This window comes from Aotus nancymaae, unplaced genomic scaffold, assembly GCF_030222135.1.
Source record: "Aotus nancymaae isolate 86718 unplaced genomic scaffold, 86718_ANA_hifiasm-v0.15.2.pri h1tg000003l, whole genome shotgun sequence".
NCBI classification, from domain to species: domain Eukaryota; kingdom Metazoa; phylum Chordata; class Mammalia; order Primates; family Aotidae; genus Aotus; species Aotus nancymaae.
Genome location: NW_026988414.1, coordinates 68697225 through 68709352, shown reverse-complemented (window position 1 = coordinate 68709352; position 12128 = coordinate 68697225). Strand labels below are relative to the sequence as shown.

The 12128-nt window shown below is 55.7% G+C and overlaps 1 protein-coding gene across 13 annotated transcripts in view; it reads left to right on the top strand.

The window, feature by feature from the left end:
• TLE3 (TLE family member 3, transcriptional corepressor) overlaps positions 1-11534 on the top strand; it is a 48752-nt gene extending 37218 nt beyond the window's left edge. For 4 of the 13 annotated variants that reach the window (XM_012451324.2, XM_012451322.2, XM_012451317.2 and 1 more), the window contains exons 10-20: positions 518-568; positions 1183-1335; positions 1704-1845; positions 2340-2539; positions 3633-3709; positions 4660-4909; positions 5272-5519; positions 6539-6686; positions 7386-7536; positions 8412-8488; positions 9585-11534. In XM_012451324.2, coding sequence (XP_012306747.1) covers positions 518-568; positions 1183-1335; positions 1704-1845; positions 2340-2539; positions 3633-3709; positions 4660-4909; positions 5272-5519; positions 6539-6686; positions 7386-7536; positions 8412-8488; positions 9585-9692 — 1605 coding nt within the window. In that variant the 3' untranslated portion in view covers positions 9693-11534. The remainder of the gene's footprint in view (positions 1-517; positions 569-1182; positions 1336-1703; positions 1846-2339; positions 2540-3632; positions 3710-4659; positions 4910-5271; positions 5520-6538; positions 6687-7385; positions 7537-8411; positions 8489-9584) is intronic. The other 9 variants (XM_012451329.2, XM_012451328.2, XM_012451320.2 and 6 more) reach the window with 3 other exon arrangements.
• Positions 11535-12128: the final 594 nt, after the last annotated feature.

Sequence of the window (12128 nt, the reverse complement as noted above, 5' to 3'; positions counted from 1 at the left end):
CGGTCTTGTACTCAGCCCTCTTCAGCCACATGGCTGCTGTGTGGCTTTGGACACATTGCATACCTGAAGGACACTGAAATGTGTTTCTTTGAGAGGAGACGAGTCACCCTCCCACACAGAGGGGTGGGAATGACCAGGTGAGAGCAGCACACTGACTGTGAAGGATGGTGAATGTAACTCCAGCTGGCTTCAGAGAGAAGGTTCTGGTTTCAGAGAGAAACTGAAGGGCAGGCTGTTGGGGGAGGGGCTTAGAACTGTTCTGATGGGGTGGATGTCTGTGGCTGCCCAGTGGGCACGGGAGTGGAGCAACCTGGGGGCTAGTCTAGAGCACGGGTTTGGGGAGACTGTGGAGCTGGAGTGGAGCCTGCTGAAGGACAGGGCTGCAGGAGAAGGCATGGACTGTGGGGCTTGGCCCTGGTTCGGGTCCTGGCCGGTAGAAGGCTAGGGGGTTAGGGCTTAGTCAGGGTGGGGAAGGCGTGGCCTCTTACGGACCAGTTGTCTCCTCTCTTGGCTGCAGGACAGTGATGGGGACAAGAGTGATGACCTGGTGGTGGACGTTTCCAATGAGGTATGGCAGGCCCGGGTGCAGCAGGCCTCTTGGCTTGGGATTATTCCTCCCCAGAGTGGGATCTGTTCTGTCTGTCGTAGTATTCCTGGCAGCCCGAGCAGGGGTCTTCGGGTTTCAGGGGTTCAGGAGGAACAGGGCAGGGCTTTGCTGCATGGTGCCTGGGCATTTATGGGCCTGGAGAGTCTCCTGTAGTGCGTCTCCAGAGAGACACTCTCAAAGATCCCAGGTAGGGGCCAGCTTCAATTCCACGTGATCCTCCGTCTAGGTCAGTTCAGCCCACTCCTCTCCCTATCTTGAAGTGACAGTTGTGAGCCCCAGGGGCTCAGCCTCAGCAGGGTAGGAGGAGCTGGAGAACATCTACACTCGGCCAAACCCAGCCACACTGACTGGAGTCCTGAACTTGTGATTGACATTGGGAAAGTCACCCTTCCGCCCTCCCCAGCCTCAGTCAGACCAGATGGTTGAGTTAGCTTCCCTTCACCTTGGGACCCCCAGTCTTTCAGTTAAGCTTTTCTCCCCATCACCCATGCCCTCTCCCCTCCCACTCCCAGAGCAGGGAGGCCTCAAGGCTGGCTGTTGTCCTCAGTGCATCTCTACATCACTTGTGTTTTCAGGACCCCCCAACGCCCCGGGTCAGCCCGGCACACTCCCCTCCTGAAAATGGGCTGGACAAGGCCCGTAGCCTGAAAAAGGATGCGCCCACAAGTCCTGCCTCGGTGGCCTCTTCCAGCAGCACACCTTCCTCCAAGACCAAAGACCTTGGTCATGTATGTGGAGTCTGGGTAGATGGGAGTGGGAAGGGAGCAGCAGGGACTGGTGGTGGGGGGGTCCTGATTGACGGGCAGAGGGGTGGAGTGGAAGAAACTGGGTGCAGGATTGGCCCCGGTTTACCTCCTATGCCTGCTGGGCCTGCACTAATGGGTTCACATTTCTGAGCCTTGGTTTTTGTGTCTGTAAAATGGGAGTGATCACCCCAGTCCCTGCCAAACAAAGTTGGGGAGGGATTGAGAGGCTATTTGGCAGAAGCTTCATAAGGGGCTGGCTCTGGGCTTCGTGCTGGGACCCTTAACAGCTGTGCCCAGCTGCTAGAATGGAAGCCTCATGGCCTCCCTGTCTCTGCATCTCTCCTCTTCAGAACGACAAATCCTCCACCCCTGGGCTCAAGTCCAACACACCAACCCCGAGGAACGATGCCCCAACTCCAGGCACCAGCACGACCCCAGGGCTCCGGTCGATGCCGGGCAAACCTCCGGGCATGGACCCGATAGGTATAATGGGTAGGCACCATGGGCCAAGTTGATCTGATGGTGGGGAGGGGGTCTGGCTCTGGCCAGGGCAGGAGCTGTGCACACCTGTGGGATAGAGCCCAGGCAGTGTCTCCCAGGGTCTGCCCTTGGGGACTTCACGGTCAGGTTTGAGGAGGAGGTGACACCAAAGTTTCTGGGGCCCCTTCTGGGCCAGGCATATGAAAGCAGCGTGGGACAGGTCAGGGCTCCCAAGATCTGTTCCCACCACTGTCAGTCCTGTGAGGCTCTGGGCAAGCCCGTTTGGGCCTCCATATCCTGCTCTGTAAAAAGAAACAGGTGTATCTGCCAAGCTCGAAGCTGCTTTGGCTCTGAAGACAGGGATCCCACTTGGGTGGGTTCAGTCTGAGAGGACTGCCTGGAGCAGGCAGCCTAAGAATGCCAGGAGAGCTATTGCTGGGTGAGGCGGCCATGGCCATGTCCCGATCCCCCTAAGGCCCGCTTCCCTGACGCCCACCCCCTTGCAGCCTCGGCTCTGCGCACGCCCATCTCCATCACCAGCTCCTACGCGGCGCCCTTCGCCATGATGAGCCACCACGAGATGAACGGGTCCCTCACCAGCCCTGGCGCCTACGCCGGCCTCCACAACATCCCACCCCAGATGAGCGCCGCCGCCGCCGCTGCAGCTGCTGCCTACGGCCGATCACCAATGGTGAGCTTTGGAGCTGTACGTAGACCTTTTGGCTCCTTTCTTGGGGACTGGGCATGGTATTGTTAGCTAGTGGGAGTTGCAGGGGCGCTCCCCACACAGTAAGGGGCACCTTAGAGTCTTGAGGCCAGGCAGCTGCCCCTGTGGGGAGAATGTGTATCAGAAACAATTGAGACTTGCCTGGAAGGGCACACGCTTTGGGGCCAGCAGACCTGGGTTTCTACCCCACTGGCCTGTGAGCTGCCTTGTAACCTCACCTAAGGCAGCCTCCCCTTTCAGTCCAAAAAACAGGGCTTGACACCTGCCTTTCCCAGTTCTGGGGGGTGGAAATCTCAAGGTGAGTCACGTGATATCCATGGACCAGGGGTCTCGTAGATGGGACTAGTCATTATAACAAGACTTTATATTGTGGTGAATGAATAACAAGAATTAGGGGGTGGGCGCGGTGGCTCAGGCCTGTAATCCCAGCACTTTGAGAGGTCAAGGCAGCTGGATCACCTGAGGTCAGGAGTTCAAGACCAGCCTGGCCAACATGGTGAAACCCTACTACTAAAAATACAAAAATTAGCTGGGTGTGGAGGCAGGCACCTGTAATCCCAGCTACTCAGGAAGTTGAGGCAGGAGAATCACTTGAACCTGGGAGGCGGAGGTTGCAGTAAGCTGAAATCGTGCCACTGCACTCCAGCCTGGGCAACAGAGTGAGACTCCATCTCAAAAAAAAAAAAGAAAAACGAGGGTTGGCGGGGAGAGGGGCTCTTTTTCAGGAGACAGTTTTCCTTTTACATCCTGGGCCCGGGGCCGCCTCCTCTCCACTGGCAGGCCCACTGGGACCCCAGGAGAGGAAAGAAGCAGGGCAGGGGCCAGCTCTGCCTTGCAGGACAGGGAGGATGCGGGTTCAAAGTGGGGGTCTACACTGTCAGCCCCTCCCTGCCACAAGCCCTCCTGGGCCTGTGTTTGCTCTCAGTCAATGGACCCTGCTCTGCTCAGCTTGTCTCCTGGGTTGTGAAGTGGCAGAGCGGTCCAGGCAGGACCCGGGTGGGTGGTGGAGGAGGCAGGGGTGGGGGTGTGTGGTGGTGCGGCTGACAGAGGGCTGTCTTGCCTTGCTTTACAGGTTGGCTTTGACCCTCATCCCCCCATGCGGGCCACAGGCCTCCCCTCAAGCCTGGCCTCCATTCCTGGAGGAAAACCGTAAGCTTTGGCTGTACTTACTGTGTGCTTTGTAGGGTGGGCAGGAGAGAGCGCTTTACGCCCGCTTCCAGCAGCGCCCCCCATCCCCCCAGCACGGGTTTGCCCTGATGCATGTGCCTTTGAGAAGGTGTCTGTCCCTCTGGAGGCACCGAGGCCTGGTTGCAACCCCAGGAAACTGTAGCCAGGCCACACTTCTGAGCACCTATAGACACTCCCCCAGCAGAGGAACCACAGGGGTGCTAAGTGCATGGCCACTGGGCTGGTGGAGAAGGAACACTCCTCACTGAGTCACCCGGAGCTGCCGTGGACCTCCCCGACTCCCTTGGGTTCTACCTGGGGAAGACCCGTTGCTGCTGGTCGCAGGCCCTTCCCTGTCAGCAGTGGAGGGCACACTCTCCCGGCCCTTCACCTCCTCGGGTTGCTAGGAAACGAAAAGATGGAGCGTGCAGATAATGCTGAGACACTGCCTGACACAGCGCTCTCATTGTCCACGAGAATCACGCTGAGTGAGAGGGCACCCACCAGAGCCTCAAACAGGAGGCGGGCCAGGCCGGCTTCCCACATGGACTTGTCCATTCGCTATTGGAGGGGCAAGCAGACCCCTTCCCTAATACCACCAGCTCCTAAAGCAAGAGGTGGCATTTCAGCCAGGCCCTTTCCAGGGCTGGCATGCTGGGGGCATGTATGGATGGTGGGAAAGGACATCCCAGGACACCTGTGGGTTTCCGGTCTGATTTGGAGCAAGGATATATAACCGGGTGTGAAAATCAAAGCTGGTCTGTTAAGCGCTCTCCACCCTGGTGGAGCCATCCTAGTACATGGGGTTACTAGGTTCAGTGCAGTGGTGTGGTCTCAGCCAGTCGGGGGCCGTGCAGGTGACCTGGGCCGGCCTGTGGGAGCTCTGAGGGGCCAGGGGTGGATGGCAGCAGTGACAGTTCTCACCTTTTCAGGGCGTACTCATTCCACGTGAGCGCTGATGGGCAGATGCAGCCCGTGCCCTTCCCCCATGATGCCCTGGCAGGCCCTGGCATTCCGAGGCACGCCCGGCAGATCAACACACTCAGCCACGGGGAGGTGGTGTGTGCCGTGACCATCAGCAACCCCACGAGGCACGTCTACACAGGTGGCAAGGGCTGCGTGAAGATCTGGGACATCAGCCAGCCGGGCAGCAAGAGCCCCATCTCCCAGCTGGACTGCCTGGTGAGAATCCCAGGGCCACCGCGCCTCCTCCAGCTGGTGTCGGAGGATGGGGCTGCCTGGGCCATAGGGGAGAGCCCCAGGGCCCGACTCAGTATCATATTGGCTGAGCAACTTCAGGCAAGCTGACTAACCTCTCTGAGCCCCAGTTGTGCCTTCTGTGTGTGGGGTTGATACTGACCTCCTGGCATTCATGAAAGATCAAAGAGTTGTGAATTTGAGGAATGGGGACAGCCTGGCAGCTGCTGGGTGTAAGGGAGGCTGTAAGCAGGGCTGGTGAGGGTGTTCGGTGTTGCTGGACAGGACTCTCCTGGTGCCCAGGCGGGGAAGTAGGTAGCACTCAGCCCTGCCACTTCTCCCTCCAGAACAGGGACAACTACATCCGCTCCTGCAAGCTGCTCCCTGACGGGCGCACGCTCATTGTGGGCGGCGAGGCCAGCACGCTCACCATCTGGGACCTGGCCTCGCCCACGCCCCGCATCAAGGCCGAACTGACATCCTCGGCTCCCGCCTGTTACGCCCTGGCCATCAGCCCCGACGCCAAAGTCTGCTTCTCCTGCTGCAGCGATGGGAACATTGCCGTCTGGGACCTGCACAACCAGACGCTGGTCAGGTGAGGCCCGCAGGAGGGAGCATTCGTGCCTGGTTCTGGGGCCATTTTTACCCATCCTGCCTGGTCTTGTTTGCTGTGACCTTAGCCCTGTCTGAGATGCTGTGGGGTGGCCAGAACCGTTGGGATGAGGGATGCACAGGTGAAAAGACCACTCCACCTGCCTTGTGCGAGGGACAGAGGATGGAGGCCATTGGGCCCAGGAGCTTGGAGAGGCTCTGGGAAGAAAGTGGAGGTCAAATTAGTGGAGCAAGCAGAGAGGCTGGGAGCAGAGGCCTGGAGACCAGATTGGGGAGACCAGATTGGGAAGCCACGTCACGGGGTGGCTAAACAAGCCTCAGGATAAAACTGCTGGGTTTGCATCCTGCCTACACTATGACCTAGTGCACTGTAAACCCCTGTGCCTCAGTTTCTCCCTGTGTGAAACAGTGTCAGGGGAGCATCTTCCTCTGACTGCGCCACCGTGCAAAGGCAGATGGGGTGCCTAGCCTGGTTTACTCTTGTACACACAGGCTGTGTGCGTTACTCATGCTATCAGTCAGCGTGTCGATGGCCTCAGCCCCGTAGTTCATGCAGGGTGAAGAGATAGATTAAGAGGGCAAATTGAGGGTGTGTCCAGTGCAGGCTGAGGAGCTGTGTCCTAAAGGCAGTGGGGCCTGCATTCTCTTTATCAGTCATCTCACGAGTAGCTTCCCCAGGGTCTTCCTGCCTTCCTTACCTTCCTGAGCCTCCAGCTGCACCTCCTCCAGAGGCCCACCCTGGAGGGACTCAGTCTCAGAAGCCTGGTGGGAGGTCCCCTTTTCACCCCCTATTTCCCAGGGGACTTGTCCCTGAGTAAGACCCTTCCGTTCAGCTGGAAAGAGGCCGGGGCTAGTTTTGCTGCAAGCTCGCTAAGGGACCGTGTGCATAGTGCACCCTTCTGGGCCTCAGTTTCCTCTTTTGCTGAGAATGCCCCTGGGATGGCTGCCACCTGGCAATCTATGGTTCCCAGGGCTCACCCTCCTCCCTGCTTGCTTTTGTAGGCAGTTCCAGGGCCACACGGACGGGGCCAGCTGCATAGACATCTCCCATGATGGCACCAAACTGTGGACAGGGGGCCTGGACAACACCGTGCGCTCCTGGGACCTGCGGGAGGGCCGGCAGCTGCAGCAGCATGACTTCACTTCCCAGGTGTGCAGCCCAAGACTCCACCCTTCCTGAAGAGCAGCGTGTTTCCCTTCCCTCCATGGCCCCAGTGGCTGGGTCAGGGACAAAGGGACCCTCACAGGGTGGTCACTGCCAAGAGACATGGGACCAACCTGAGTCATCTGGGAAGGCTTCCTGGAGGAAGCAGCAATGAAACGGGAGGTGACCTTGGGGTTGGACACATTTGACCCAACTGTGGGAATCTGATTCTTTCTCCACTCCTGTTGAGCACATCATCCTTGGCATACTCATTCACAAACTGGAAATAATAGTAGCTCCCTCCTAGGTCTGATGTGAGCACCTGAAATGATCCCTCTAAAAGCTGTAGCCATAAACCTGACTCACAGAAAGCATTCAGTAAATGCCAGGGATTATTATTCCTTATTTGCGTTCTTCACATTAATATTTTAATCTCAAAAATTTAATATTTTAGTGGGTTTTTTTTTTGCTCACTTTTTTCTTAAGGAAAGACAAGTCAGAGAGACAGAGTAATTCTGAGTGCAAGATGTCTGTGCTTCCTCACCTTTAAAATGGGGATGGAAAATGACCTCCCATAGTCCCGGGTTATTGGGGGGTGGGGAGGGACTCTGAGCCTCAGAGGACGTGAGCAGCAGCTTTGGGAGCCGCCTGCTCTTGAGGGCAGAGAATGCTGAGCTTGGTCTGTCTCCCCTCCACCCCCTGCAGATCTTCTCGCTGGGCTACTGCCCCACCGGGGAGTGGCTGGCCGTGGGCATGGAGAGCAGCAACGTGGAGGTGCTGCACCACACCAAGCCCGACAAGTACCAGCTGCACCTGCACGAGAGCTGTGTGCTCTCCCTCAAGTTTGCCTACTGCGGTGAGCCTGCTGCGGGCCCAGGCCTGACGGGGTAGGGCGGGGAACCCAGGGCAGCCAGGCCCAACAGGACAGAAGAGGGACCCAAAGCTTCTAGAACAAGCCGGGCCCCGGAACCAGGCCTCCTGACCTCTGGCTTGGTGCTCCTTCAACACCTTTTGGTGATCTTGTCCCCCTCATCCTTGTTTTGAGTTACTGAACTCAGGACATTAGGCCAAAAGCCGGTTCTTGCAGGCTTGGGGCAAAGGAACAGGACAGTAGCAGTGCAGGCAGCTTCTCACTGAGGTTACAGCCACCGTGGTTGACATCTGATAGCCTCACAGGAATGTCTGCTCCTTCACTGACAAGCTGTGCAGTCTGAACATCTCGCCCTCTCTGAACCCTGGTGGATTTTCCTCTCTGGTCAGAAAGAGCATGGTGCTGGTGGCTTTGGGGGAGCATCAGGGCTTTAACTCAGGTGGAGCCCTGGCAGAGCATCTGCTTGGAGGATGGGCACCCACTGACTGCTGTCAGGTCTCCAGACTCCCAGGGCTTGGATATTTTCAGTATTTCCTGCCGCCTTTCAGTAGCAGAATTTAGAAGGGCCAGTGAACCTTAGTGGCTTTAACAAGAACCTTTTGGGGCAGTGTGATCACTGCAATTAACCTCAAATCCTACCTTTTTCCATCCCAACCACGCCCAGCCCTCCCCCTGGATTGCAGAGAAAGGCTCTCTCCAGGTATCCACGTGTCCTGTTTGCAAAATGTCTCTCGAAATTGGAGAGTCATACTAGTTAGGAGTTCTCACTGCTTTTCTAGGCAGCCACCATGTCTGGGGCAGGTCTTGCTTTAGCGGGCAGTGAGCTACAACTTGACTATCCCTTTGCCTCCCACCTGCAGGCAAGTGGTTCGTGAGCACTGGGAAAGATAACCTTCTCAACGCCTGGAGGACGCCTTATGGAGCTAGCATATTTCAGGTACTGCCCACCATCTGAGTCCTCCTCTGGGTTCCACCCAGAGTTGAAACTTGGTGGTGGTGATGGGAGTGAGATAGCAGGAGGAAGGACGGGAGGAGCCTGGAGCCAGGATCAGACCTGCCCTGGACCTGCCCTGCCCCTGCCTGATGGGAGATCAAGCTGGGTTCTCCTGAGGACTTGGGGACCCTGAGGGCAAGGGTTTTTAAGCAGGGGCTCTCGTAGGACTTGGAGATCCAGGAGTAGCATTAATTGTTTTTGTTCTGGGCGGGATGCTGAGCCCTTGTAGGAGGTGCACTGGGCAGCTGGGCACACCCGGCAGCCTTGCTTAGAGCAGCGTTCCCTCCTCGAGTGAGTGAGTGTTTCCACCTCCATTCAGCACGAGCAGGGATGTGGGCAGGAAAGAGAGGAGGGAAGGAAGAGGCTTTTTATAATCTATCAGGATCTGAGGCCTGCCATATTGCACTCTCATAAGCACACACACGTGTGCACTCTTACATACACACTCATTTACTCATGCACACTCAGTCTCCCACACATGCTTTCTCTTGCACACACGTGTGCGCACACACACACACTTGCATTCTCTCTTACTCCCTCAACCAGCACGTGGCTTTCTGGACCCAGGCTGAAGTGTCTGGTGTCCAGTGTGTCGAAGCTTACTGTTAGGGTCTCTAGTAAGAGCACATGCTTCAAACAGCAGGTACCAATCCTTTTCCTAACTCATCAGGCTGCAGGCCTGGGCTGCTGACGCCAGCTCCTAGCTCAAAAATGCTTCTTTCTATTTGTAAACTCAGGAGAGGCTCATGCTAAAGCGTCCCGTTCTGACCATTATGACCGACTATAAAGATCACGTGGGAGACTGTTGCTGAGCTTTTCCTTATGGAAAAGCAGGTGGGAGGGGATTTTTACCTGAAAATGCTTCCAGGGTGGTTTAAAGTCTCCCGACCTCCTGCACCGTGCTTCAGGTTGGAGCGTCAGAGAGGGGCAGAGGAGGGCGATTGTTTCCAAGAGCACTGGAAAATGAATTCCTGTCTTTTTTCTCCCCGCACCCCACGCCTTCCTGCTGCTTCTCCTCGTCTTCGTCTTCCTCCTCCAGTCTAAAGAATCCTCGTCTGTCTTGAGTTGTGACATTTCAGCGGATGACAAATACATTGTAACAGGCTCTGGTGACAAGAAGGCCACAGTTTATGAGGTCATCTACTAAACAAGAACTCCAGCAGGGCTGTCAGACTCTGGGAGAAACCGACTCGGTTCTGACAGGGAGACCCCCGGGCCAGGGGCCCCGAGGATGGCGGAGGATGGGCCGCAGGCAGCCGAGCCTTCGGGGCTGCGCTCCGGCCGGCTGAGAGGGCGCGTGCCCCGTCACGGTCTGGACTCCTGGGCCTGGATTGATGTGTCTCACAGACTCGGATGGGTTCTGCTCCTCCTCCTCCCCCTGAACAATGCTGGCAAGTGCTACAAATAGATTTATTGGAGGCTTATGGCTCTGGTTCCCCACAGACCCGCTCATGAGTCTGTCTGTTCTTCCCCGTTCTTTTGCCCTGTCCCCCACCTTGGGTCGGGGATGCTGGAGTGGACCACGTTGTTGTGCTGGGGGAGGGGGGAATCTCTTTTTGCCGATTGTGCAGTGCACAAGATTTGTGAAAAGTGTAAATAACAGACTCTTATTTCGGACTGATCAGTGGGAGAGGAGGCCCCTCCCACCGGAAACTCTGACCGTGTATTTCGCCTGCTGTATTTGTAATCCACTCGTGGTGGTGGCTTTTTTTTTTTTTTTTTTTAAATAAACGTATTCTCACCTGGGAAGAGAAGACAGGGAGGGGAGCCAGTTGAAGAATGGGGAGGAAAGTCTTACGGTGTGGAAAAGACAGCCGGGTTGGCCGTAAGTTGCCTGCATCTGCCTCCACAGAGGTTTTGGCATCCGGACTGAGCACCAGCGGCCAGACCGAGAAATGGAAGGCACTCCGATGGGCGCCCGTCCCGGCAGACACCCGCAGAAACTGAGCTTTCTGTGGTCTCTTGCGCTGTGGTTGCCTCTTGCCCTCTCTGTGTCTCTCTTTCTTGGTCTCTCCCTCTCTTCTCAGCCTGGTTTTTCTCTTGGGTGCACACTTAGTTATTGTTACGAGCAATGGAAGTTCGAAGGAACTCCCTCTCCAGCCCTTCTGAATCTTGGGCCGCAGCCTAAAAAGGACAAAAAGAGGACAGACAGCATAGCAACTCAGCTCAGGGAGCTACCAGAGAAAAATAGCAACTAATGTGGGTGCTTTTTTTTTTAATTTGAATAAAAGGAATTAGAAGTGACGTCCTTTTATAAAATGCCTTCCTCTCCTTCCTGCCCACAGCCTTTTCCTCTCCCCTTAGAAGCGGGGGAAAGTGTATTAACCTACAGGGTTGTGAGTCTGAGAAAAGGATCCCCCTCACCCCCACCCTGGGCGGAGCAGTGGGGGGCGGGGGGTGGGAGAGGGGGACACAGATCCTGGCACACTGTGGATATTTCTTGCAGATTTCAGTTTCTCATGAGCCCAAACACGTTGAATATCGCCTCTGGCAGGTGCCACGTTTTAGTACCAACATGTTCTGAGGTGTTAGGATTTGTTTTTGTTTTTTTCTTTTGGTCTTTTTTTTTTTCTTTTAAAGAAAAGCTAAAGGCCACTGAGTCCTGGTGGCGGGCTCTCCATGGATGTAGCATATCGAAGATAATTTTTATACTGCATTTTTATGGATTATTTTGTAATGTGTGATTCCGTCTGCTGAGGAGGAGGGAGGGGCTCCAGGGAAAGCTGCCCACCTTCAGTGAGGTTGTCCCCAGCTGAGCGCACCGGCATGGGATGTGGAGGCTGGCGCCACACCCTGTGCCTCTCCGAGGCTGGGCGCGTGGGGCGTCTGGAGTCACTCTGGGTCTCAGATGTCCACCTCCCACCTCTTGTTAAGGCTCTAGCCAGAAGGGAGGGTGAGGGTAGAAGAAAGTTATTCCTGAAGAAAAAAAGAATGAAAAGTCATTGTACTGAACTGTTTTTATATTTTTAAAAGTTACTATTTAAAGGTTGGTTTGATTGTTGCGTCTTAATTGCCTCTCCCCCCAGTTTGTCATTCCCCTCCCCGGGTAAACACCCAGGCCACGGTCGCTCTCACATTCTGGAGCCTGGGCCATTTCCCAGGGTCCCATGTCCATTGATGTGAGCTCTGCTCATCTCACAGCGTTTCCTGCGCTGCTCCCGACCACCCTGTCCCCCGAGATACCCAACAGTGGAGGGGGTTTTCACAATCCCATACTGCCTCACCTCCCATCCAAGCGCCAGGAAGGGTGGGGGGTGGGACTGGACAGGTGGGCAGAGCAGAGTTCACTGAGTGGAAGGAAGACCACAGGTTAACACCAAAGTATTGTACAGCTGTCAATGCAAAACTTTTTGGAAAAAAAATTAAATGTAATGAACTTGAAGTGAAACTGCAAAGTGTGTGTGAACATCTGGACCCTGAAAACCTGCACCATTTTATTTTGAGCTTAACACGTTTAGGTGGGATGAGGAGATCTTCAATCTCTAGGTCACAAAGGTGTGTTTTTGGATGATTCAGAAGGAAAGATTTGCAGAAGGGGCAGACCCAGAAATGCAGGTCATTGTCCCCAGGGAGACAGTGGGGG